Genomic DNA, 27534 nt, shown 5'->3' on the forward strand with positions numbered 1-27534 from the left:
TTGCATATATAGAACAATGTGTTTTAAACAGAAACAGACTCATAGATACAGAGAACAAAACAGGTTGTTGCTAGAGGGGAGGGGGTTGCTAGAGGGGAGGGGGTTGTGGGGATGAATGAAAGAGGTGAGGGAGACTGATGGTGACAGATGGTAACTAAACGTGGTGATCATCTTGTCATGTATAGAAATATTGAATCACTATATTGTGCACCTGGAGCTAACGATTATACTTCAATTAAAAAATTAAAATTAAAAAAAGCTTTATTGAGGTATAATTGACACAGTAAGCTGCATATATTTAAGTTGTACAATTTAAGTTTCGACATACGCAAATACCCATGAAACTATCACCTTAATCAAGATAGTGAACATAACCATCTTCCCCTAAGTTTCCTCATGCCTCATTATAATCCCTCCCTGCAGCCTCTCCTGCCCACCCCCCTTCCAGGGCAATACCTAAACTGCTTTCTGTCACTATAGAGAGTTTGCATTTTCTAGAGTTTTACATAAATGCAATCATACACTATATACTCTTTCACGTCTGGCTTTTTTCAGTCAGCATAATTATTTTGAGATTTATCTATGTTTTCACGTGCATCAATAGTTCCTTCCTTATACTGCTGAGCAGTTTTCCACTGTATGGCTACAGCAAAATTTATCTGTTCACCCTGTTTATGGACACTTGGGTTGTTTCCAGTTTTTGCAAATAAACCTGCTATAAGAAATGTTTAAAAAGAAAGAAAGAACAGTGTAGTTTCTTCTGACAAGTTGGTCAAGGGCTTATTCAAAGTTTGCAAGTCCTGCCATCTCTCTCTGACACCACCTGGCATCCTGCAGTACAATTCTGCTGATAACCCCTGGAGTCAGAGTCAGGCTCCACAGGCCAAAGGACACAGTCCCAGCAAGACTGCCCTCACTTCAGACCCCAGCCACACTTCAGGGGGTCCCCAGGCCACCCACACTTCTGACCCACTGGCTACACACACATCCAGAAGGCTTAGTCTGGTCTGCTATAACAAAAATGCCATAAACTGGGTGGCTTAAACAAAAACACTTATTTCTCACAGCTCTGAAGGCTGAAGTCCAAGAAGCAGGCGCTGGCAGGTTGTGTCTGGTAAGGAACTGCTTCCTTGTTGAGAGACAGCTGTCTTCTTGCTCTGTCCTCACATGACAAAAGGGGTGAGGGAGCTCTCTGGGGTCTCACGTATAAGGGCACTAACCCCTTTCATGAGGGTGCCACCCTCTAATCACCTCCAATACCACCACACTGGGGGTGAGGTTTCAACATATGAATTGGGCGGCAGCACCAACCTCCGGTCTATAGCACATGACCTCCCTCAGCTTCAGTGTAAGTGTTACTCGAATTCACAGAGCTCAGGAAATCACTATACTTATGATTACAGTTTCATTGGAAAGGATACAGATCAAGACTGCCCAAATGAAGAGACATATGGAGTGAGGTCCAGAAGGGACACCAACCCAGAGCTCCTGTCCCTCTCCCTGTGGAATCGGGGTGTTCAGTGGAGCTGAAACCATGCACCTCAGATTGGGACTTGAACCCACATGCCGGGACTCAAACCCGGGCAAAACCCACCGTCTTCCAACTGAGATCACACACCTGGTTTCAGGACTTAATGAAGCTCAGGTTCTTGATGTCTCATGGCAGAAAGAATTCAGTGAGAAACAAAGTGATAGGTAAGAAGTGGATTTATTTAGAAAGAAACACACTACACAGACAGAGTGTGGGCCATCTCAGAAGCTGAGAGCAGCCCCAGGGTATGCGGTTCTCAGTTTTTAAAGAGGTGGGTGATTTCATAGGCTAATGAGTGGGAGGAGTATTCCAGCTATTTCAGGAAGGGGTGGGGATTTCCAGGAATTGGGCCACCGCCCACTTTTTGATCCTTATGGTGGGCCTTGGAACTGTCATGGCGCCTGTGGCTGTGTCATTTAGCTTGCTGATGTGTTACAAAGAGCGTATACCGGGCTTCCCTGGTGGCGCAGTGGTTAAGAATCCGCCTGCCAATGCAGGGGACATGGGTTCGAGCCCTGGTCCAGGAAGATCCCACATGCCACGCAGCAACTAAGCCCGTGCGCCACAACTACTGAGCCTGAGCTCTAGAGCCCACGAGCCACACTACTGAGCCCACGTGCCACAACTATTGAAGCCCGTGCACCTAGAGCCCATGCTACACAACAAGAGAAGCCACCATAATGAGAAGCCCACGCACCGCAACAAAGAGTAGCCCCTGCTCGCCGCAACTAGAGAAAGCCCGCGCGCAGCAACAAAGACCCAACGCTGCCAAAAATAAAAATAAATAAAATAAATACATTTAAAAAGAAGAAGAGTGTATATACTGAGGCACAACGTCTGGTGAAGTCGACTTGTCCTCCAGCTTGGACTCATTTGCTTCTAATCAGTTTATGTCATGTCCTCGGGCTATGTCATTCTTTCAAAGGTTGTGCCCTGCCCTCTTCCCTCCTGTTTCAGGTCTTTGGGGTGACCAGCTTTTATCAGGCACGACTGATTGAATCACTGACCACATATTTCAACTCGATTTCCAGCCCCTCTCCCCTCCTGGGGGTAAGGCTGGCTCAGGGAGACCAACCCTCTCATCTCACGCCTGGTCTCTCTGCCGACCAGCCCCGATCCTGGGTCATCTCACTTCTTAGCATAAATTCAGGTGTGATCCAAGGGGCTCATGAATAATAAGGACGCTCCTATTACTGGGGAAATTCCAAGGATTTAGTATCTCCCCAGCAGGAACAAGAGACAACAGCCAGTCAAATTATTATTCAACAACCTCAAATCCACACCAAGCCCAACTCCTACCTCTCTTCAAACAAGGATAAAATCCGTGAACAGGGCCCACTGCTGGCTGGTTTTTGTTTCATTTTTTCAACTTTTTATTATAGAAAATTTCAAACAGAGATAACAATAGAAGGCATAATACAATGAACCCTCCCACTTCCATCACTGTTGCCCTGATTACCCCATTTACCTTTTCACTCATACCCCTCCCCTTCCTCCCCACCCACATCCTGAGGCAAAGCCCAGAAGGACATCTTATCCGGCTGAGATTTCTGCATCGAAAGCTTCCTGAGTGGCTGCCACACCCATGACAGCCTCAAATGGGCTACAGTTCTGCTGAAATCCCAGCCCCCAGGCATCTGGGTGGGGGGCAGCCAGGGGCCCTTGGACACCTCATTTGCTGACTCCAGCATGACAGGTAAGTAACACTTTCTACACACACTGCCATGTGTGAAACAATACCACACACAGCTTTATTGCATTCAAAGCTTCTAAGGCATGTCAGCGGGCCCTGGCTCTGGTATTTCTCGTGGGTTTCAGAAGATCTGTGTCTACAGCCCTTATTATCTCTGAAAGAATCAACTCTTAAAAATATAAGCTCAAGAATATAAGCTTAAATACTCCTAATTATTTAAAATCAATACAGTGGGGCAGAATAAGGTAAGAAATAATGTATCAGTATTATGTATAGATCACAGACCCATTTCAGAGTAATTATAACAGGAGAACCAATCAATCAGCCCTTGAATAATAATGAACACTTGACCCTGACCTTACGTTTGTCACACCAGAGTGACTGAGACAGCCCCTGATACCTAGGTTGGGAGAGTGTTTTTATGTCTGCGTATCTGGGAAGTTCTGACCCTTCCCCCAGGGTACCAGGGGCATCTAAGGAGGCACCTCCTCCATAATGGGATGTCAAGAGCGGTGAGTGGAGTCATCCGATACCTCCCCATCTGACTTACTTTGCAAAACGGGAAGTCAGATGAACACAAAATTTCCCCCAACTCTAGGACGCTAGTGTCGGGCACCGGCCCCGCAAGTCAAGGGAGGGGACGTAAAGTCTCACCACTGGAAACAGAATGGTTCGGAATGCCCCTCAGTTCACGCAAAGAACCCACACAGGGCTCACCTTGGGTTACCTGCTTGCCTCTCATCAACACAGGGGCTCATGCTTCCCTTTCCTGAGCTGGATGACAGATCATCAGGGAACAGCCCTCTTGGCTGCCCTCATTTCTGCAGAAGAGCCCAAGCAGGACCCGTGGTTTAATCTTCGGCATTCCCCTCTGAACCCAGCTGTTTCCCGAGTATAAACTGGCTTCAAACAAGGCGTTTGTTTCAGGAGATCGATGAAGATGCTTTGGACCATCTCCAAAAGCAGAGAAGAATCAACAAAGAACTTTTCTTCCCAGGAGCAAAGAAAGAAAACTTTTAAAAACCACATTTCAGCTATCGCAGGGGGATCTTCCCTACAAAGATGATTTCTCTCCCAAGGAAGTGGAAGTTCTTGTTGGGAGGTGACACAGATGAACACATCTGTCAGAAATATCAAGTGCTCTGGGCCTGGCTAGAGTGCCCTGGGGGCCCAGCACAAGGCTCCAGAAGCACTAACTTGTCAAACATCCATGTGGACAGGCCTGGGGTCCCCGTCTCCAGTGGTATTATTATCCTTTTCATACCACAAGGAGCCTGACCTCAGCTCTCCTCTTGGCAAAGCCCAGAGCAGGACACATTTCACCACAAGAGGTTCCATTTCTCTCACTTTGGGGATCAGAACTTACATCCTGACAGTATCAGGATATAAGGAGCTTGGGAAATTCCAGCAATCCATTCACTCCCACCATGAGTGGACTGGGGTTATTTTCACTGCACAGAAACACTGCAGGAAAAATAGCTCCTTGTGCTGAAGCCTGGCAGCTTCTTTCCTCCCTGCTCCTTAAGTCTTCCTGACCCTTTGCCTGGTCAATTCCTACATCTGGAATTGGCTCAAACGAGGAGGAAAGTAGAAAGGGCTAGGGCTGGTGACAGGCCTCGAACTCACACAAGGACCAGTGCTGGGTTGAACGGGAATGTTGCTGTTTCCCATGCATCTGCTAGAAGGCCCTTCTGGCCATAGGTAGTCAGCCCAGCAGGTGACCTAGTATGGTCCCTGAGGTAGCCACACCTGGCCTGTCTGCCTGACAGCGGGCTTAGCTGAACGTTCAACTGTGCTGGCCACAGTGGCATCTCCACCAGCCAGTGCAGGATCTCACAATCCTGGGGAACAGAGGCTGTCGCTGAGGAGGGTGATCAGTAAGAAGGCAAGAGGCTCCACTCAGAAGAAAACCTCCAACTGTGAACGCAGTCAGGGTCCCTCTTGCCTGGTGAAGAGCCTTGCCCCAAAGCCTGGGCTAGGGGAAGAAAGCTCTGTAGTTGTAACCAAGGCATCTCTGCTGAGATGCCTTTCAGAATACATGAGAGTGGGAGGGGCTTCTAGCCACATGGGACCTGGGTCACCTTGACCCTGAATCACAAATCCAAAACAGGCTGATTCAGATTATGGTTTGAAATCTTAGACTGAAAAGGGTCCTGTTGGACTCAACATTTTAAAACCATGGATGGGGTGTTGAGGTCCGAGACAGAAAGGGAAACAGTGGAGGAAAAGGACATACTTCTTTGGGAAACTCTGGTCTGGGTGGAGACCTGTTGTGCGCAGCTTCCCTCAAGCACAGAAAATAACCAGAGGTCTGAGCATTCACCCCAACTCCCACGTGTAGGTAGTGGAGGGTGAGTAATAATGAAATTCAGTGACTTTGGAATGTTTTAAAAAATCTATAGAGTTAAGTAGCTCTGTAGAGAATCATCAAAACTCCAAGATTTGAAGGCTACCCCAGACAGCAGAGAGGCAGACCCCAGAGGCCTAAGGAAGAACCCACAGTGGCTATAGATTATGTCCAAGAGCAGAGGGGCACTAAGGACTTCACTCCGCAAAGCCGCACCCGGCCACCGGGCAGCCTGGAGATCTACCAGAACAAGGGGGGGGGGGGGGGTCATCCTGCCTGATGGGCAGCAGAAGGCAGAAAGGCTTCCTCACCCATAACGCAATCACCCCATCCCTTTCCCTGGCCAAACCCATCCTCTTAGCCCATCTCCCTATCCTCCCACCCTCACCAGCTCCCCTCCCATCCTTTCAGCCCTTGGGGACTCTCAGGAACCTCCCTGAGAGCTCCACCTACATACAGCATTTTCACTAGAGTCCCGGGCACTGCACAGGCAGTCAGGCCAAGCGTCCAGAGCCCGCCTACTTGGAGGAGCAGATGGAGAGCGTGGCGCCCGTGGTGAACAGCCAGAAGGCCGGGTACAGAGCTTCAGTAAAGTCCACCTTGTACTTATACAACAAGTGGACCTTGTCAGCCACGGCGAAGAAGATGACAAAGCCATGGTCGCAGTTGAGAAGCACGCCCACTCGCGAGGCCTTTGTGGAGGGCAGGGTTTTCTCCACGTTGTTGTGCCAGGCAGAAATCTTGGTATTGAACCACTCCACGCACCAAGAGGCACTGTTGCGGCCAAGCCGGCTCTCGTGGCCCTGCCGTTCCATGCTGCCATAGCAGACGCCCACCCCACAGAAGTTGTTCTTCTGCAGCTCCACCTCCCAGTAGTGGATCCCTTTCTTGTAGCAGTGCAGGCCCAACACCTGAGAGCAGTATGTGAACCTCTGGGGATGTGATCGGTAGTTTTGGGGTACGTCAGCCACAGAAGCTACGGTGTAGTCCTCGGACACAGTCACCTTGTTGTGGGCAGTGTTGTAGTCCAGGACGACTTTAACAGTATCTAAGGGAGCACCAAGGAGTCAGTTACAAGGAGCCCAAAGTGCTCTCACTTTCAATCCTTTTCCTAACTGGTCATATTTATTCATTTGTTTCATCCATCCATTCTATCTAGCCAGGCGGACATTTGTCCATCTCTCTATCCATCAATCCAGCCATCAGTGCATCTATTAGTCACCCATCTCTCTGTCTATTCTTCCATCTAAGACCATTTATTGAGCCCCTGGCTTATGCCAAATTCCATGCAGGATGTACAACCATGAACCAGACACGGTGCCTGGCCTTGTGGAGCTCACACTCCCACAAACAAGGCAAGCCCGTCAGTAATGACAACACTACGGGCCCTGCACTCTGCTAAAGGGCAGGCACACTGCTGGAGGGACACAGCCACGGGGCAACGGCTAAAGGGTGGGGAGAGCACAGGGGAACACTTCACAGGTGGGCTAGAATTGGAGCTGGCGACAGGAAGAGGAAGAGAATTAAACAGAGGAGAGCAGAGGAGGGAGAAAGGCTATGCTCGGCAGAGGGGACAGTGAAGGCAAACGTGGAGTCACGAGGACGGTGGACAGGTGCTGGGACCAGGGAAGGCTGGGCAGCTGGGAGCACAGAGGCCACAGCAGGAGGAGAGGGACACATGGGGCCACAAGTAGAGAGCTAAGCGGTCTAGACTTGAATTGGTTGCAACGGGGAACCAGTCAAGGTCTGGAAGCACACCCATGACCTGAATATACTCCTTGGTTGGGACACGAGCATGGCCTCCCCGCCCTTCCTGCCACACTTCCAGCCAGTTCTGGCAAGTCCGAAGACTGAGCAGAGATGAGTGCTGTCCCCACCCTCCACCTCCTCCCCAGGACACACCCATCTCTGCCCCTCTGCTCACAGGGAACCCTGGACCAGTGGGAGACAGCAGGCAGAGAAGACAATCCCTAGCTTGGGAATTCAGGACTGGGGTTATCTGCCACTCCCTGGCTCGGGGGCTCAGGGAAGGATACTTTGCTCCGGTTTTCCCCCAGGGCAAAATGAATGGCCTGGGAAAATATCCTCTAAGACCCTAAGTCCCTAGAACTCGTTTCCTCTGCTTACACGGCTGTATCACAGAGCACAGGGGGCCCCACAAATGGGGGGCGGTGGGGGGAGGCGCCGGCCCGAGAACCAGCCATCCACTGCTCCCCACCAAGCCTGCTGTGGCTGTGGGGAAAGGAGGGCCAGAGCGCACTTTGCAGAGAGAGGTTATGGCCACTACGTGGAAGTGAGCACAAGTGGAGGATGCTCTGTGGGTGAAGCTACGAGCGGGTGGCCCCTAGGCTGGCCTGGAGGAAGGAACTCCCACCACTTCCGGGCTGGAAGCCAGAGGGGAGCAAGTAAGGATGTGACAGAGTAGAGCACAGTGGGTCCTCTAGGGGAGAGGCTGACCAAGCTAGACAGAGGCAAGGGTAAGCAAGCCAGCAGCTACTCACACTTCAGGAGCTCAGGCCTGGACTTGGCTAGGAAGGTCTCCAGCACCTTGGCCTTGAGAGTCACTGGGGTCAACGGTCTGGCGGGGACTTTGGCCTCAGCTGGATGAAGAAGAGAGAGATGTTTTCAGAACAAACTCAGAGTGGGCAGCCCACTGCCCCTGGCCCACCAGAACTCACTCTCTTGGCCAGTTTGTTTGAGATCCACTAAATGTTCTGGGGCTCCGAAGGTGGGAAGCTTGCTGGCTGAGACAAGGATTGGGGCTGAGGGAGGAGACGCATGAGTTGGGGACGTGACAGGGTGACCTGATGGCCTATACTCCCTGCCACGCTGATTCTCAAGAGCTGCTTCCACAAACACACACCTGGACAGCCACGGCGACACAAATGAGTCCAGACAGGGCAACACTCATCCTATTGGTCTTATGCATTTACACTTGCCGCCTCCAAGCCCAGGCCTGGCTGCCAGCACGGGACACAGTCACAGAGCCCAGACCCCCAAACCCCATGGCTCAGACTTCCCTGCTGGCATTCAGTTCTACACTCAGGCACTCAAGAAACAAAGAGATGCAGAAATGCGTAACTTACCAGGTTTCTTGGGTTTCTTTTCTTCTTCTGAAAAAGAAAATTTTCAGAATTAACATATTTTAAACACAATGACCCTTTCAAAACACCATAATAGCAATCAATGCACTAATGTGACCCACGCAAATAAAGCTAGGATTATACTCGAAAAGTATAAGGGGTCAACAGGCAAATCAATCTACGGTGATAGAAGCCTGAATCATGGTTTTGGTAGGGAGGGGGCTCACTAATAAGCAGCAGGAACGAATTTCCTGGAATAATGGAAATCTTTATCCTGATCTGGGTAATGGTAACACAGATGTGTGCATTTGTCAAAATTAATCTAACTGTACTTTTAAGATCTGGGCATTTTACTGTAGTATTAAATTATATCTCCACAGAAGAAAAAATGCAAAAACAAACACAAAAAAAGACCCACATAGGGAGCCGGCCAAAAAAATGTGCTTGCCAAGTATCACGACAGTCTTTAGAAAGTATCACGAGTGTGTGCCTGCGGGAACTGAGTTTAGCTAAAACACCCGTCCGCAAAGCGTGGTCCCCAAACCAGTAGCATCAGCATCACCTGGGAAGCTGTAGGGATGCAAATTCTCAGACCCACCCAGACCAGCTGAAACTGAGAGTCTGGGGGTGAGGCTCAGAAGTCTGTCTCTTACAAGCCCCTGGGATTGCGATGAGGGCTCAAGTTTGAGCAGGCTAGAAGATTTCAGGTTCCCTTTCTGCCACCTTCCCCACCACTGAAATGCCAAGGGGGGTTTTGGATCTCATCCCTGCCTGCCTGCAGGATCCTGTACATTCCAGACCAGCCCTGCTCTCTCCCCTCCCTGGTCCCACATGCCCCACTGGCTCCCCGTTCCTCCCGCTTCAGAGCCGTATTTCTCGGGAGTCGTTCTCACTCTTCCCATCTCCCCCCTGCTCCTCTCCTGCCCACTGCCACTGGACCAGCATCTTGGCAGGACCCCGGGCTATGAGCTTGGCCTCAGGCAAAGGGCCCCCTCCCCAGTCATCACGATTCTTAGAAGCCTCATCCACAGTGATGAGCCTACCCCTTCCTTGCCTGTTTCCCCGCCTCAGCCCCCCACAGCTCACTCACGTGAAGCGCGGGGCTTATGAAGTGGGGCAGCGGGAAGGAGGCTTTCAGGAGTTGTGCCTTGAGAAGGCCACAGGTTTACAGTACCTCCCTCTTCACACAAGGTGCCCTTCCACGTTTTCAGGCTCCGCTGATGGCTCCCTCCTCACCTGTCCCAGGCATCCCAGTCCCCGACCCCATTCCACTCAGGAACTGGTACCACACATTTGTCTGCCAAAGACAACCACTAAACACTAACACCAAGCAAACAACAACAAAAACCAGCCCGGAGTTCTCTCATCCCAACCACCCAATGGGGGCAGCCCTCCTCCGTCCTCACTGACTTTTTGGCCAACAGTTCGGTGACATATGCCCGTCCTTTAGAGAGCTTTCACCATCAGTGTCCCATGTGAACCTCACACAATAATCCCATGAGGTGGACATCATTATGGTCCAAATTTGACAGATGAGGAAACTGAGGACCATTCTTCACCCCAGCCCCATCTCAACAAGGTGATTTCGCCCCCAAGGGGGAGCAAAAATTGATTCTTAGGAGGTGAGGGGGAGAGAAGGATGGAAAAAACTTGTTCTTTTTATGTATAAAAGCACAGTATATAAACAGATATATCGTATGTGCGGTATTAAAATTTCATGGATGGGGGTGATTAGGAAAATAATTTCTAAAAGGGCCTGAGAGGTAAGAGCAAAGGAGGGCAACAGGGAAAAAAGGTTGAAGAGCTCTGTGATGGCAGAAACACATCCCAACCCGAGGCTGAACGGCACTGGGCTACGGTGAGGCTCAGCCTCTGCTCAGGGGGTCACCCCAAATGCCAGAACTCGGGCATCGTAAGTATTTCTCAAGACAAGCCAGCTTCGGTCATCTTGCCGTTCCAGGCAGTCAGAATATCCAGTGCTGATGGCCGGTCCTCCCGCGTGCCCCAGCAGGGCTCCTGCAACAGTCCTGCCACCTCCCCTCAGTGGGGTCAGGCAGCACTTGCCTCCAGGTGCGCCCGGGCCCCGCGGAGCCTGGGATGGGCTGTGCCCCACTGAAAGGAGCCGTGACGCCTGCCAGTGCCTCAGCCCGAGCACCGCCTGCCACAGTCGCTGCTGCCCCAGGGACAGAGGTGGGCTTACTTTACTTACTTGGGATCTTCTTCACAGGCCGTGGGGGTTTCGGCATGTGCGGCAGGTCATGTCCTCCAGGGCCCCCTGTGCCAAAGAAGAAGAGGGTTGTCGATGCGGCTCTTCCGAACCAAGCCTAGGAGCCAGCCCCGCGGTCGGCAGGCGGGGAGAGGCTTACAAAGTTGATTTCCGCTGACCTTCCCCATCCGATCACTTACAAGCACTAGAAACAAGATAACTGAAAGACAAATTCGGTGTGTTCCCTCTTTTCTCTGCCTTAACATGCAGCCAGGGTGGAGTCTTTCCTCCACCAGCACCCAGCTCCATGACCTCTGAACCGTCCGTGAGCTTTGGTTTCTTCCGACGTATGACGGGGCTGACTCTCCTCGCTCGTGGTGGTGAGATCAAGATGTCTGGCATGTCGTGGTAGCTCCTTTCCCTCTGGTTCCTCTCACCCCTCCGTCCCCAGACCAGTGATCACTGACATAGCAGGAAAACAAGTATGCAGAGCTAATCCATCAGTGGCTTTCCCCTCTGTGCCAGGCGCTGGGGAGAGTGCTGGATGAAAACAGACCCAGCCCCTGCCCTCACTGATCACAGTCTGGTGAATGGCAAGGAAGAGTAAAATGACAGATGCGCTAAGGGCCCCGAGGGATGATAAGGACCCGGCAACCTGGTCTGAGGAAGAGGAGTGGCAACAGGGGAGGTTTGCTGAGAAATGGAATGTTTCAACTGACCTCTGAAGGGTGACAGGAGTCACCTGGTGAAGATGTTGGAGTCTGAGCCCTCTAGGCAGTGGGGGAGCATGTACAAAGGCCCTGTGGCAGGAAGCTTAACATTTTTTTTTTTTTAAGCTTAACATATTTGAAGAATTGTAGAGTGTAGAGGGATGTATGGGAGGAGGGGGTAACTTCAGGGCTAAAGAGACAGACGGGGCCTGACCAGGCAGGGGTTGACAGCCAGGGTCAAGAGTCTGGTCTGCAATCTAAAAGCAATGGAAAGTCTCTGAACAGGAGGCAGGGGAGAAGGTGCCAAGAAATCAGATTTGCATCCTGAAAAGCTCTCTCCAGCTGCAACAGGAGTGGATGCAGAGGGACTCATTAGGAAGCTGCCACGGGTGATTGCAATGGACAGCAGGTGACTGGTGGCTGGCAGTGAAATCAGCTGACTGAAGCACGAGATATTTAAGAAGCAAAATCTGACAATGGGTTGGATATAAGTGGAAGGGCAGGGGGTATCAAGGAGGAGTTCCATGTTTCTCTGACCCCCAAACTAGCCACTTCCCTACCAAATAACACTGACAACCCAGAATCCATTCAACCCATCTGAGCCAACCTCAGACTCACAAAAAAAAGCCTATCTAGAAAGACCCTTCATAACATCCAGCCCCCAAAAATATTTTAGGAAGGACAGCTACAATCTCAGGAAGAGGCAAAAACTCCCCACTACCTCCTAGGTGGAGGGCAAATGTTTTATAACCCCCGAAACTCAAGCCCCAATGCTCCAGTTCAAGATTTCTCTCCCACCCCAAAACACTGAGGGGACACATCCCATTTCAGGGGCCCCAGTGGAAAGCATAGGAGGTTGCTAATAGTTACCTGGGATGATGAGCTCCTCAGGCTTCTTGTCCTGGAGCTGTTTGAGGTACTGCTTCAGCTCATTTTTGAGCTCAGAGGTGCCCTGACAGACACCCTTTATCAGCTCGTGATTCAGCTCCACCCTGGGGACATAGACTGGCTTCGTTGTGATTCCTTGCAGTTTTGCTGCTTTCTGCAACAAGCCAGGGGGTTAGTTCAGGCAGCTCTGGTGAAGCCAGGGCCTGGGCTCAGGCCTCATGAACCCCAGAAGGAGCTTCCCTGTGCCCATGGGCACTAAGTCTAATCAGCCTCTCAAATTAGAGCCAGAGGTCATGGGGGTTAAAGTGCCACTTCAAGACACAGCGATCTGGAGCTGGAAGGGCCCTCAGAGGTCCCTCACCTTACAAACGGGAAAACTGAAGTCAAAAATGACAAGTGTCTTGCCAGGACCTCTGCCAATTCATGGCAGGGACAAAGCTGGGACCCAGATCTCCTGACCCCCACGGACAATGCTCTTTCCACCCCTCCAGCTGTGGCTGAAGAAGTACAGGAGACTCATCACCATCTCCATCCCGCAAGGACCAGCTCTGAACACATGTCCTGAAAATAGACAGGAATGCCTGGAAGGCTGCAGGATTCAGCCACATATCCAACGAAAAAGCAGGATCTTACGGAAGGTTCCAGGCCTGGGGACCAAATCACGTCATACAGCAACCAGAGGACCAGATGTGGACTCGGAATCCTTCTGTGGGAGCTCAAGGCGGCTAGGCCAGCAAACGGGAAAGAGCACGTGAGATGAAACTTAATGCCATCCAGCCTAGGTGTGGCTAGAAGACCCTGAACAGAGAAGAGAAGGCTGCCAGGCACTCCTGTCCCTCCTCAGGACCTGAACATGGAATCTGGGCCTTGGACGTGTCAAAGCAGCACGTCACCCAATCAACGGGCCACCCCAGAACATCTGCCGCGTGCCAGACACTCTGCCGTGCACTGGACATGCCAGGAGGGTGAAGGGCCCCGCCCGAAAAGAGCTGACAGCATTTTTCTTTTTTCTTTTTTTTTTTGGCCACACTGCGCCATGTGGGATCTTAGTTCCCTGACCAGGGATTGAACCCACACCCCCTGCGTTGGGAGCACGGAGTCTTAACCACTGGACCACCAGGCAGGTCCCCTGACAGCCTTTTAAACAGACATGAAAACAAGCACATCTAAAACAACGTTGTCGAGGGCAAGAGCAGAGGCAGGTAACATGCTCCGGATCGCCAGCAATGGCAGAATAACGGGATCTGAGGACAAAGGACAGGGTTTACTAGGCAGAGCCAGCCACGGCATTCCCTCCCAATGCCCAGTGCATCTGAGGAGTGCTCTGCTGTGGTCAGAGCACAGGGCATGGGCAGGGGGTGGCTGGCAAAGGCAGGCTGGTCACCAAGGTCCTGTGGGAATGTGAAATCAGGAAGGGCGGGGGGTGGTGCCTGTGCTTTAGAGAGACACTTCCAGGGGCCGTGCAGAGGCAGGATGGAGGCAAGCGGTGGAGGCCTATGCAGTAGGCAGCATGCTAAGATGGCCCCCAAGACTCCTGCCTGCCCCGGGCACACATCCTATACATCCTCTCCTCCTGAGTATGAGCATGACACTGAGTATGAAAGGATATTACTCCATGGTTAGGTTACATTACATGGGAAAACTGAAGGAATACTGAGATGTAATTAAGATCCCGAATCCGTTGGTTTTGAGTTAATCAAAAAGATGATTCTCCCAGGTGGGCCTCACTTAATCAGGTAAAAGTCCTTAAAAAAGGAACTGGGCTTTCGGGGAGGGAGAAATTCTCTGCCGGTTTTGAAGAAGCCGGCTGCCAACTCGAAAGAGGGCCACACGGCGAGGAATCACAGCAGCCTCTAGGAACTGCGGACGGCCCCTGCTGACAGCCAGCAAGGACATGGGGACCCCCGTCCTGCATTACAGGAGACTGAATTCTGCCAACAAGAATGTGAGCTTGGAAGACAACCTTGAGCTCCAAAAGGAATGTAGCCTGGTGAGACCTCAGCCATGCCCTGAGCCACAGAAAGTGTGAGATAACAGACAGATGTTCTTCTAAGCCACTCAGTTTGTGGTAAGTTGTCATGAAATGTAGAAAACTAACACAGCATGTGTCTCAGGGATGCTTCCCATGACCTCATACAGCCTCAGCTCCTCGAGGGCCCCAACGCACCCACAGTCAACATCATGACGCTAGGCAGAAAGAGTACTCAACGCCCTCATCTTGACCCACCTCCAGAAACTCATACTCGTCCCCCTTAGTCAGGGCAAGTTCAATCTCTTCCTTCAGGGTCTGGATCTCACTCTTCTTCTTGAGGAGGATCTGATAAATGTTGTCGAACTTGCTGTTGACCCTCTTCTCCTCTTCCTTTATCTTTCGTGTGGAGTTGGCCTCTGAGGCATCAATGAGAGCCTTCATTTCCATGTATTCTTGTCTAAGCTGGTCCATCTTCCTGTGTGCAACCTCCTGAGAAGCCAAAACAAGAGGGCATCCATCAGACCGGCAAAAAAGCTAAGCCTGAGACACGGAGCGCCAGGAGCTCTTACCTATACTTCCTGGGAATACAAAGGGATGCAACCACTTTGGAGAGCAAGATCTGGTGTATTTGAAGGTGCTCATACCCTTTGACCCAGCAACTCAGTCTAGGAATATACTCTAGAAAAAATCCGGGGACTTCCCTGGTGACGCAGTGGATAAGACCCCGTGCCCCCAATGCAGGGGGCCTGCGTTCAATCCCTGGTCAGGGAACTAGATCCCACATGCATGCTGGAACTAAGAGTTCTCATGCCACCACTAAGAAGCCCGCGAACCGTAAGTAAGGAGCCCACGTACCGCAACTAAGGAGCTGGCGAGCCACAACTAAGGAGTCCTGGAGCTGCAACTAAGGAGCCCACCTGCAGCCACTAAGACCCCATGCAACCAAGTAAATAAATAAAGGAAAAAATCTCAGAACCTGTCCAAGAGACACACAAGAATGCTCTAAGCAGCACTGTTTGAATTAGCAAAACCCTGGAAACAACCTGAATGTCTATCAATAGAAGACGGAAAATTATTCACAGGATGGAATATTAAACAGTAATAAGGGAAAAACAACTTGTAAAAGAAGACATACAGTATGATGCTCCTTACATAAAGGTTAGAAACAAACAGAATGGTAGTATTTATTGCCAAAGGAATACATTACATACATATTACAAGTATAAAGAAACACATGGGAATGTATAAATTCAGGATAGTGGTTACTTCTGGAAGAGAGGAAAGGGGATGTAAAAAGGGAGAAGCAAAGCAGGGGCTTCATCTTCCATGGCGATATTTTATTTCTTAAGCTGGAAAGCAGTTCATGAGTAATTTTTTAAAGGGTATGAGGCTGCTCTAGAAAATTTCCTCTAGAACTGCGCTTTCTAATACCATAGCTACTTGCTACACGTAGCTACAGAGCACTTGAACTATGGCTAGTCCAAGTTAAGATGTGCTACAAGTGTAAAATAAAAGGAATTTGAAATATCTCATTAATACTTTATACTGATTAAAATAATACTTTGGATATACTGAGTTAAATAAAATATATTATTAAAATCAATTTCATGTGTTATTCAAATTAGAGTTATACACAGTATAAGGCTCACTTTATATTTCTAGCGGACAGCACTGCTCAAGAAGCTGCAGTTTCGCTTTACATGTTGGGAAACCTCAATAGCTCAGAATCAAACGTGACAGAAACACACATAAGAGGAACAGGAAGACTGGAACTCAATTATCTCTTTTTCTTTCTCTTTTGGCCACACTGCGCGGCACATGGCATCTTAGTTCCCCGATGGAACCCGTGCCCCCTGCAGTGGAAGCACAGAGTCTTAACCACTGGACCACCAGGGAAGTCCCGGGAATTCAATTATTTCTTTAACCAACACTTTACCCTGCCACCTCCGATGTGACTACCAATGTCCCTGAGTATTCATCCTCCTTCTGCTCCCGTCAATAAGAGAACACCCCTGGAGTTTAGACCAGCACGTGGCAGCCCAGCCGCAGACTACATTTCCCAGCATCCCCTGCAGCTGGGCTTGGTCATGTGACTAAGCTGCTCACAACAGGAGCAAAAGTGATAATGGCAACACTCTCCTTCCCCCTTCTCACAGGCTAGAGCAAAGATGTAATGGTGACCCAGCTGCAACCACAGAGATGAGGAAGGGCAGTAAAAAGGAAAGATCCTGAACTCTGAAGGATCACATGGAGCAGAGCCATCCCAGTAGCCTGGGTTGCTCAGGTCCCACTAGCCTGGGTTCCTCACCTGAACTGTCACAGGGAGCAAAATAAACGGCTATCTTCTTTAAACCTCTGATTTTGAGGGGTATCTCTGTTACAGCAGTTTAGCCTGCCCCCCCACTGATACAGGTATTTTCATGTGCATCCTTTCATTTAAGCCTCATAACTCACCTCTGGAAAGAAGTTGTGATTGCTTCAAAACTAAGGCTCAGAGATCTGCCAACACAGGCTAGTATTCTAACCCAGATTTCATCTAATTAAGCCACAGCTGTGGCAATAAAACTGAATGCTGCAGCTCCAGACCAGAATGCTTAAAAATCAAATCTTCTTTCAATGTAAAAGCATTGTAACCTTATAAAAACTGTAAAAAAAACTAGAGGGAAAAAAATATCCCTAATTCTACCACTCCAACACTTGCACTACTATTCCTTTATTATATTTCCTTCCAGTCTTTTTTCCTATACTTCCTGTAATGGGTTGAATGGCAGCCCCCCAAAAGATATGTCCACGTTTCGGAACTTACTTAGAAAATGAGTCTTTGCAGATGTAATTAAGGTAGGAATCTTGAGATGAGATCATCCTGGATTACCCAGGTGAGCTCTAATCCAATAGCAAGTGTCCTTATTAGAGACAAAAGAGGAGAAGACAGAGGAGGCCGTGTGAAGATAGGGACAGAGATTGGAGTGATGCAGCCACCAGCCAAGGAATGCCTGAGCCACGAGAGGCTGGAAGAGGCGAGGAAGGATTCTTCCCCAGAACCTTCGGAAAGAGTGTGGCCCTGTCGACACTTTGAATTGGGACTTCTGGCCTCCAGAACTGTGGGAGACCACATTTCTGTGGTTGTAAGCCCCGTCTGCAGTAACTTGTTACAGTCGCCCTAGAAACAAATACACTTTTTAAAAATAAATAGATGCAACTTTTACTTCCTGTTTTTCGCCCCCTTAAATCATAACCACTTTTTATATGACTATATTTTAACCCTAATTTTTAATGGTTGGGCTTGTAGGTAGGCTTTGAGTCTGTGAAGGATCTCTCTGGGCACATAGCTTTTTGCATGTTCTGCAAGGCTGAAGTTGAATTCTGACACTGTGAGTGAACCTGACACAAGCCTTGTCCTCCCCAGAGGTGAAGGGAGGCTCCAGGGCCAGGCTGGTGGCGGGGAGCCCTGTCACTCACCCGCACGTCCTGCTGCCTGGCTCTCACGTCCTCCAGTGCTCTTGACGCCCCGTTGATCTGACTGTACATGACAGTCAGTTTATGCCTCAACTTGTTCTGCGGAGAAAACAAACCGAGTGAGAAAATACCCCATCCAGCCCCCCACCAGCACCCAACACCAGCGACTGCCCTCAAGTCTATCCCACAGGTGTTTCCACCACCCCAAGTCTCATCTGCTTGTAGCTTTTTTTTTTATTAAGTTTGTTTTTTTTGATGTGGACCATTTTTAAAGTCTTTATTGAATTCGTTACAATATTGCTTCTGTTTTATGTTTTGGTTTTTTGGCCACGAGGCATGTGGGATCTTAGCTCCCTGACCAGGGATCAAACCCACACCCTCTGTACTGAAAGGTGAAGTCTTAACCACTGGACAGCCAGGAAAGTCCCTGCTTGTAGCTTTTTGAAGCATTCTCATATTTACTGCCTCCCTTCATCCTTTCAGGGGAACTGGACAGTAAAGAAGTTACAAGGATAGGATTTGGAGCCAGATGGACAAGACTCAATACCCAGGCTCTCCAGCTGTCTCTCACTTGTTTCTTTGGCCATGAAATAGATATCAACGCAACTGTTCCCACCCCGCAGGGCTAGTAGGAGAATTAACTGAAGCAGGGTTAAGTCCTCAGCATAGTGCCTGGATCTTAGTCAGGACAAATGGCCTTAGTAAATTTCAGCTTGATTATGAGCTTCTTCACTAGCACCCATTTTATAGATGATGAAACTGAGGCAAAGAGGACAGCAAGGTGGTCAAGCTCACACAGACAGAACGAGCTGGGGCAGCTGCTTCAGAAAGTGGCAGGCGGGGTTGTACAAACCAAGCCTCCCACTGCAAACAACCAGAAAAGCAGACAGAATATTGGGGGAGGGGGGATCTATTAAAAACCAATGGGGAGCTAAGAAAGCAGGGAAGGATTATGTAATTAAGATCCAGAAGAAGGAAACCCAGAGAGATAAGCCTGGCATCGGGGGTTGTTCTCCCAGATCCATCTGCCAGTTCCGGAAGACAGCTGGGAGGGCCTCTGTCAGCCTCGGAGAGGCAGGTGGACAAAGATCAGAGTCCAAGGCTCACTTGATAAGCCCCACAGGCAGGGACCTCCAAGGGCTAAACCCTAGGAATAGGGACGAACCAGCAGTAAACCAGCCATCGACAGTTCAGTCCCTGAAACTGAACTAAGGTGATTCAGAATTGCTAGGCCCCTAGCCTTCAGATACAAAGGTAAATTATGCCCAGTGGAAGCTAGTATCACCCAAGGCCTCTTAGTATTGCCATAAATTTTCATAGTCAATGTCCAATTTCACCCTACTCAGGTGAAATGTTGGGGCATAGAAATGGGTAGGAAAATCACCACCACCACTACCATAATGGGAGCTAGTGTTTATCATGTACTTACTCCCAGCCAGGCATTGTTCTAGTGCTTTCCATGTATTAACTATGTAAAGCTAAAAGCAACACTAGGAGGTAGAGGGTTATCCCCCCTTTACAGATGAGGTCACCGAAGCACAGAGTAATTAAGTGGCTTGCCCTGGGTCACATCGCCATTAACTAGTGTTACAAGATCCTGGTGTTACAATTACAGACTTGTGTCCAAACTGAGCACACAGGAAAATTCTAGAAAAAAATGTATGTCCCCTAACTAGCTGGCTCAACAATACTCTGGCCCTCCCTTCCTCTTCCCTGCCTCTCCCACTCCACCACTGACCTTGACTCTGGATTTGAACAACCCAGAGAGAGTCACATGGAAAGGCTAGAAGCAGAGACCAAGGCCACACTAACTCAACCCCAAAAGCCCAAGTCACTGATAGCGTTTCAGATGGGACCTCTGTGACAATGCCCTTTGACCTGGTCTCTAACAGTGGCCAAGATGAACTGTGGGCCAAAGGCAGAAGGCCAGGCCCGGGCAGATCTGGCTTCACAGGTCTCAGAGCTAGAAGAGACCTCAGAATACCTGGGGGCTGCCAGATGTTTCACCTCCAAGACTCACTCTTAGTAGTACACCCCTGAACCCTATATTCTGAAAGATTTTACCCACTATTAATCAAATGCATACAACAGTCCCCTGATGGTAGAGAGGGGCCCACAGGGCTATAGATGACGAAAGGAAAGCCACCCAAGGACTTTGACAGCAGCGACAATCCCCTAATCAAGGGTAGAGAACCTTTCGAAGTTCTGAGGATCCCTTCACAGACTGGGGACCTGGGTCCTCCACGTGGGAGGCACCGGAGTCCTGAGTCCACCCCACACCAGTGACCGGGCCAAGCTGGGCTGGCTCTGCCACCAGTACTGGCCAGCAGCAGGGCTGGAAAAGGAGACAGGTTAAAGGACTGAGCAAGCCAGGACAACGAGGGGAAGGGGAGAGATGGCAGGAAAGCCTTGTTAAAAGGATTAAAAAGCCCAGTGTGTCTGGCATACAAATAATCTGAGCGCAGACTCCAGCTCCAGGCCCTGGAGGCTGAGAGGGAGCTGGGGCTCCAGACCAGGCGGAAATGGTCCTTCTGCCCCTACTTGCCTTCAGCCTCCTGGATAAGAACTTCTAGAAGGGTCTTTCGATAGGAGCCAGGCTGCCCTAGTCCTCAGAGCCATGCATCCTGAGGCAAAGAAGATCTGGGCAGCCTAACCCCCTCCATGCAGCAAACTCTCCTCAGGGAATTTCTGAGTAACAGAAATGATAGCGGCACGTCTGTGGAGCATTAGCGAACTGTAAAACGCCATTTACGGAACACCTCATTTAATCTTCCCAATAACCTTCTGAGATAGGTACTATTATTGTGCCCCTTTTTTGAGTTCCTAGCTAGGAAGCAGAGCCAGAATTCAAACCCAAATCTCAACATCCAGCTCTGGTCAGAGCCTGTGTCAACCAGCCTGACCCTGGGGCCTGCCTACGAGGCACTTCCCACACAATTCATCCCTCCGGAGCCTCCTGGTCACCCTTGGAGGTGGGGAGGGAATGCTATTAATCCCATTTTACGGATGAAGATAAGGTTCAGAGAACTCAGTGACTTGCCCTGAACCACAGCGGATGCGGGGCAGAGCAGGGCTCCAGCCTCCGCAGGCCAGGCAGGTTCCTTCCTGCAACAGGTAGAGACCCAGGTAGTCTGGGCCTGAGATGGTGGTACCTCCAAAGTCAACTGTCAGGCACTGCCTGAGGTCTGACTTCTGGGACTCAGGGAGGAAGTACACAGAAACCCAGCTCAGACTGGAGAAGCAGACCAGGCCAGGGAGGAGCCGTGCCCGGACGGGAGCAAAGCCTTCACCCTGGCCCTGGCGCCACTGCAAACCTCCCACAGGCCTCCCGTCTCCTTTGATGATACGAGGACAGCCCTTGTTCTCCCGGACAGCACTGCCGGAGTGAAAGGAAATCAGGCTTCACTCTGGAGCTCAGACGGATGCAATGAAAGGTAGTTAGACTACACCTTTCCAGCCTCTGCCTGGAGTCCACAGGGGGAAATTATGATCCCCAAACCACTGAAATCATCACAGACCCAGAAGGCCCCTTAGGAATGAATCCACCCAGCCCCACCTCCCCACTTTACTGATGAGGGCCAGTCCTGTGCTTTAAAGCGGCACAGGAAGTATATAGGGCGCCACGGTGCAGGAGTCTGGCTGTGCATCCTGTCCAGGGATTCCTGGGACTCTGCCCACCCTCCCACCCGTAACTGTCCTCCCTGGTCGCTGGAAGTCTCTGGCTCACCAAAGGCTTTTTCTCACATGACCTCAGGAATGTCCTATGCTCTGAACTCCGTGGACTTGGCTTTGAGGCTGGTCCATAGGGAGAAACAGCACATGTGGAGCCAGACCAGCTAGGGGCCCAATGCCCACTTGGCCACTTGGGTTAGCTCAGGTTAAATTAACTTCTCTGAACCTCCATTTCCTCAGCTGTAAATAACTAATTATACCCACCTCCCGGGTGCTACCCGGATTTATTGAGAGAACAGAGGTAACCTCTAGCGCTCATATCTGATGTTCAAAACCCTGTACTAAACATGTCAGACAAGTGCTAGGCTTAAGGCAAGCAATGTCCCTCCGTATAATGGGTGAGAGGGGTGGGGGCAGAGAAGGTGGACCAGGAATGATCCAGAAGGGCTGTATGTTCTCCCAGCCCCTTTCTACCTGGACCCTGGGGATGCCCCTGCCCTGATCTCAGGCCCAGCGAGGCCCATCCCCCGCACCCAGGTGACCCAAGTAGGCCAAGATGCCCACAGTGGTGCCCTCCGCACAACCCAGCAGGCCCAGGCTGCCCCTCTGGGCCCTCATTCGCCAGCCCTTACCTCCAGGTCAGTGCTGGCCTGACTCAGGGGCGCAGGCGAGCAGGTCTTGTGCTCCACCACGCAGATGTGGCAGATGCACTCGCCGTGCTCAGGGCAGAAGAAGTCCCGCAGCCGGTTGTGCTGGGGGCACTTGCGGCGCATCAGGTCACGGATGGGCGGCTGCAGCGGGTGGTCCCGGAAGGCGGGGCTGTCGAGATGCGGCCGCAGGTGCTCCTGGCAGAAGGAGACCGTGCACACCAGGCACGTCTTGACGGCGGCCGCCTTCAGGCAGTGGTCGCAAGGCACCCGGTCGGCCTGGTTGGGGGCGGCGGCCCGGGTGGGCGGCGTCCAGTCGTCGGGGAGCTCGGGACGGACCTGCTCGGCCTGCAGGAACTGCTCCACCACCGCACACAACACCGTGTTCTTGTGCAGCTGTGGCCGCGTCTGGAAGCCGGTGCGGCACTGCGGGCATAGGTACGGCGGGCCCTGGACGGCCCACGTCTGGTCCAGGCACGACCCGCAGAAGTTGTGGCCGCAGGGCGTGGTGACCGGCCCCTTGAAGGGCTCCAGGCAGATGGAGCACGACAGCTCCTCGGCCAGGGGGCACAGCTCCGCCATGGCCATCCTGGGGGAACCCGACGGGACGCGCTGGAACCGCGGCCGCGACTGCTGCACTATCGCCCGGAGGCCGCCAAGGAAACGAAACTGATCTGCGGGAGGGGCGGTCCCCGGGCCTTTCGGGAAGTCACGTGGGGCAGGTGGGGCGGGCCGCGCGGGGCCCCCGGGGTTGCTGACGTGCGAGTTGCGACGTTCGTACCCCGGTGGTTTCCGGGGGTTGGGTGCGGGGCGCTGGGCTCGGGGTTTCAGACGAGCCTCTCGACCACCAGGGGGTTCTTGCGGCCACTCTGCGGATGAGGAAACTGACGCCTCGAGTGGTGAACCCCGGATCCCGGGAGTGAGGGGACTACTGCACAGAAGCCCCTGCAGCAGGTACCTTCCTTCGGAGAACTCATCCGGACAGGAGTTGTCCGCACCGCCCCGCGAGCAAGGCTGTCTTATCAGGACAGGGTCTTAAAAAAAAAAAATAACTGCAGGAACAGTAAACGACTGACTGCCTTTTTTTTTTTTTTTTTTTTAACTCCTTCCTTTCTCTTCCCTGGTCCTGGGCGCTGGCGTATCGGCTTACAATCTCTGCAGCCTGGAGCCCATGGTCACACACCCACACGCTCAGGCTTAAACTTGGTGATTTCTTTCCATGCCGCCGATATAACATGCTTTTTATTTTATTTTATTTTCCATTTCTACTTTACTGGAGTTCGGATTCATCCCAGTTTAACAAAGTTTTCCTCTCACACACATACATACACACTTGCCCGTGCGCACACACACACACACAAATATAATTTTGAAACATTTTTCTCAAAATTGTTTATTTAGGTTTATTTTCTTTCATTTATTTTTAGCTTTGTTTCCCTCCCTGCTCTGGCCTGGGTGCAGGTAAAGTGGGTGTACAATAAGGGAGAAGTGTTCAAGAGAGGGGATGGGGAGCTAAGAGAAAGTGTTTTGGGAGGAATAAGCTGGAGTTTGCTTTGGGGATAGGGTGGGCAGCAAAAAGGAGGACAAGGTAAATGCTAATAGTGATCACTACCATTTATTGGGCACCTGCTGGGTGCTAGACAAGTCACAGATATCCTTATAATCTCTTATAATCCTTGTAAGCACTACAAGACAGAAGTCATTATATCATTTTACAGATGAGGGTCACGTATTTTATACAAAATAGGACTAGGATACTAGCTCAGGATTGCTTTATTTAATATTCTAATTCCCGCTTTTCCTGTAGTAATAGTAACAGTAATAGTAATTACTACAGTAATATAATAATAGTAATTCTATTCCTCCAGGACTCTTTACCCATTTCTTCTCTTTCATATTGCGTTGTTATTTCCATGAGAAGAAGGAAGACAGAAGAATGAGGAGGGTAGGAAATTAAGATTTATGTATTTAGCTATTTAGTACCTCATTTAATTCTCCCACTAAATCTTTGCGGTATAGTTATCTCATGGCACAAATGAGAAAACTGAGACTTAGAGAAACTAAATAACTTGCCAAAGGTAATGGTTATTGGCATCCAGACTATCTGATTCCAGAAGCAAAGCATTTCCTACTATAAAATGCTGCCCCGCCTCCATGGGGAGCAGTTTCCGGGAAATGAACATTATGAAATCCCCTCTGACCTAGCTCTTGTGTGCGAGGTGACCTGACTCATGCCAGAAGGCTTGTAGAACTCTCCTTCCAGGCAGAGAAGTTTAAAAAGGCTGGTTTGCCAGTGAAGAACACCAGGAGGGGCATACTTTATGTGTATCAAATTCTATGCAGTAGATATTTACTAAGACCTACCTAAATACATTCCACTGTGGTTAGAGAATATACTTTGTATTATTTCAATCCTTTAAATTTATTGAGACCCAAATGTGGTCTGTCTTCTTATTGGTTACTATTTGCATGGTGTCTCCTTTTACTTTCAACCTATTGGTGTCTTTGAAACTAAAGTGTGGTTCTTGTGGACAGAATGTAGTCAGATCATGTTTTTTGTGCATTCTGCCAGTCTCTGCCTTTTAATTGGAGCATCTAATCCATTTACATTAAATTACTAAGAAGTAGGATTTACGTCTGCCATTCACTACCTATTTTTATGTGATATATCTTTTTTGCTCTTCAATTTCTCCATTACTGCCTTCTTCTGTGTTAAATATTTTCTAGTATACTCTTTTTATTCCTTTGTTATTTCTTCCAATTTTCTTTCTGCCCTCCTTCCTCTCCTCTCATTTAGGAACTCCCATCATGTGTATGTTGGTGAGCTTGTTGATGTCTCACAGGTGTTTGAGCCTCTGTTCATTTTTCTTTATTCTTTTTCTTTTCTGATTCACAGACTGAATCATCTCAATTGATCTGTCTCCTGATTCATGAATCCTCTCTTCTGCCTGATCAAATCTGCTGTTGAGCCCCTCTAGTGAATTTTTCATTTCAGTTATTGTACTTTTCAACTCCAGAATTTCCATTTGGTTCTTTTTAAAAAATAATAATAATTTCTGTTTCCTTACTGATACTCTATTTAAAGAGACCTCATTCTCATGCTTTCCTTTATTTCTTCAGACATGATTTCCTAATGTTCTTGGAACATATTTAAAATAACTGTTGTAAAGTATTTGTCTAGAAAGTCCAACATCTGTGCCTACTCAGGGACAGTTTCTGTTGATTTTTTTTTCTTATATGAGCCATGTTTTCTTGTTTCTTTGTATGTATCACCAATTGTCATCAATTTTTTGTTCAAAGCTGGACATGGACATTTAAAATAATACAATGTAGCACTGTGGACACCAGATTCCCCCCTTCCGAGGGTTTGTTGTTGTGGCTGTCTGTTGTTGTTATTTGTTTAGTGACTTTTCTGAATTAATTCCGTAAAGTGTGTATTCTTCATCATGTGTTTCTCTAAACTGTCTGCTTGGTTAGCTTCACGATCAGCTAATGACTAGATAAGGATTTCCTTAAGTGCCTAAAACCAGTAAGTTTCCCAGTGTTTTCCAAGGGCTTGGAGTTATTTGCAGACTATTGGTTTTTAAGACTACCATGGAGCTAGGGTGGGGGTAATGGGAAAAGGTCAAGTTAAAACCCCACAAAGCTTGCTGTTCTTACCAAGATTCAACCACTTTTTTTGAATAAGCATTTTTCTGAATTGTTGCAAGCTTTTTGCTAATTTACAGAGTTCTGAAAAAGTTGATCCTGACAATTTTTGCTAGTTTTCTTTTATGGAGGCAGAATTTTCAGGGGTCCTTATTCTGCCATATTACTTTTTCAATGTCAGTAGACACTGTAGTAATAACCCCGCTTTCGTTCCTGATTTAAGTAATCTGTTTTCTTTCTTTTTTCTTGATTAATCCATCTAATAGATTATTTATTTTATTAATTTTTTCAGAGAACCAGCTTTTGGCTTTAATTTTCTCTGTCTGCTCTTTTTTTCATTGATTTCTTCTCATATCTATTATTTCCTTCTATTTACTTTTGGTTTAATTTGCTCTTCTTTTTCAAGTTTATTAAGCTGGAACATCAGATCATTATTGTTAAACCTTCTTCTTGTCCAATATAGGTGTTTAAAAATATAAATCTCCCTCTAAGCACTGTTTTAGTTATATTCCACAAGTTTTGATAAGTGTTTTCATTATCAATTTCATTCAAAATATTTTCTAATTTCCTTTATAATTTCTTCTTTGTAATTTCTTTGTAATTACGTATAAAGATATGGCTTCATTTCCCACTATCTAGTGCTTTCCAGTATATCTTATTGTTATTAATTACTAATATAATTCCATTTTAGTCAGCTCTACTATCTCAGATGTTTGTCTTTTGAAATATGTTGAGACTGGCAGGATGTTAATTTCAATATGATAATGAACTTGTCTATTTCTCACTTTGTATTTGTCCCTTTTTTCCCCCATGTATTGTGAAGCTTTATTATTAGGCACTATTATGCATTGGATTGTATCCTCCCAAAATAGGGTGGCTCTAATGCTTTGGCAGCCAACGTAAGCAAAATATATGTTGAAGTCCTAACTCCTGATTTAGACATACAGTTTTGGAGGTATAATCAATTAAGATGGGGTCATTACGGTGGGCCCTAATTCAACATGATATAGGAAAATGCCATGTGAAGACAAATTCAGATGCCACTGAAGGCAGAGATTGAACTGCTGTAGCTGCAAGCCAAGGGACACCAAAGATTGCCAGAAAATCCTCATAAGCTAGGAAGAAGCAAGAAAGGAGCCTTTCCTACAGATTCCAGAGGAAGCGTGGCCCTCCGATACCCTGATTTCAGACTTCCAGCCTCTAGAACTGTGAGAGAATAAATTTTTGTTTTACATCTCCTAGTCTGTGGTACTTTGTTATGGCAACGCTAGGAAACTAATACAAGTAAGTACACATTGCATGGTATAGCTTTCTAACGTGTTAATTTCTTTTTGTTTTGTTTTTTTTTTTTTGCAGTACACGGGCCTCTCACCGCTGTGGCCTCTCCCGTTGTGGAGCACAGGCTCCGGACGCGCAGGCTCAGCGGCCATGGCTCACGGGCCCAGCCTCTTCGCAGCATGTGGGATCTTCCCGGACCGGGGCACGAACCCGTGTCCCCTGCATCGGCAGGCGGACTCTCAACCACTGTGCCACCAGGGGAGCCCTAACGTGTTAATTTCTATTTCTCTGTGTCTTTATGTTTAAAGTGTGTCTCTTGTATACTGAACATATTTGGGTCTTGCTTTTTATGCAGTCTGACAAGCTCAGCCGTTTAATTAGTGTGTTTAGTCCATTTGTATTT

At 49.0% G+C, this 27534-nt stretch overlaps 1 protein-coding gene across 3 annotated transcripts; it reads right to left on the bottom strand.

Annotated features, from left to right (window-relative positions):
• Nucleotides 1-243: 243 nt before the first annotated feature.
• On the bottom strand, nucleotides 244-23214 carry TRIM25 (tripartite motif containing 25). Of its 3 annotated transcripts, none has more exons than XM_033846611.2 (9): nucleotides 22191-23214; nucleotides 17890-17985; nucleotides 14686-14919; nucleotides 12441-12612; nucleotides 10864-10929; nucleotides 8658-8684; nucleotides 8250-8333; nucleotides 8073-8171; nucleotides 244-6619 (listed from the first exon to the last, which is right to left on the bottom strand). In XM_033846611.2, the coding sequence occupies exons 1-9, from the start codon at nucleotides 22791-22793 to the stop codon at nucleotides 6090-6092; spliced, it is 1911 nt and encodes a 636-aa protein (XP_033702502.1). In that variant the 5' UTR covers nucleotides 22794-23214; the 3' UTR covers nucleotides 244-6089. The 3 variants fall into 3 exon arrangements, with proteins under 3 accessions (XP_033702502.1, XP_019801017.2, XP_073653740.1); XM_019945458.3 differs by having other exon boundaries at nucleotides 8250-8315; nucleotides 22191-23212; XM_073797639.1 differs by lacking the exon at nucleotides 8250-8333 and having other exon boundaries at nucleotides 22191-23213.
• Between the last annotated feature and the right edge of the window lie 4320 nt (nucleotides 23215-27534).

The sequence above is a fragment of the Tursiops truncatus genome, chromosome 20 (assembly GCF_011762595.2).
Source record: "Tursiops truncatus isolate mTurTru1 chromosome 20, mTurTru1.mat.Y, whole genome shotgun sequence".
Lineage (NCBI taxonomy): Eukaryota > Metazoa > Chordata > Mammalia > Artiodactyla > Delphinidae > Tursiops > Tursiops truncatus.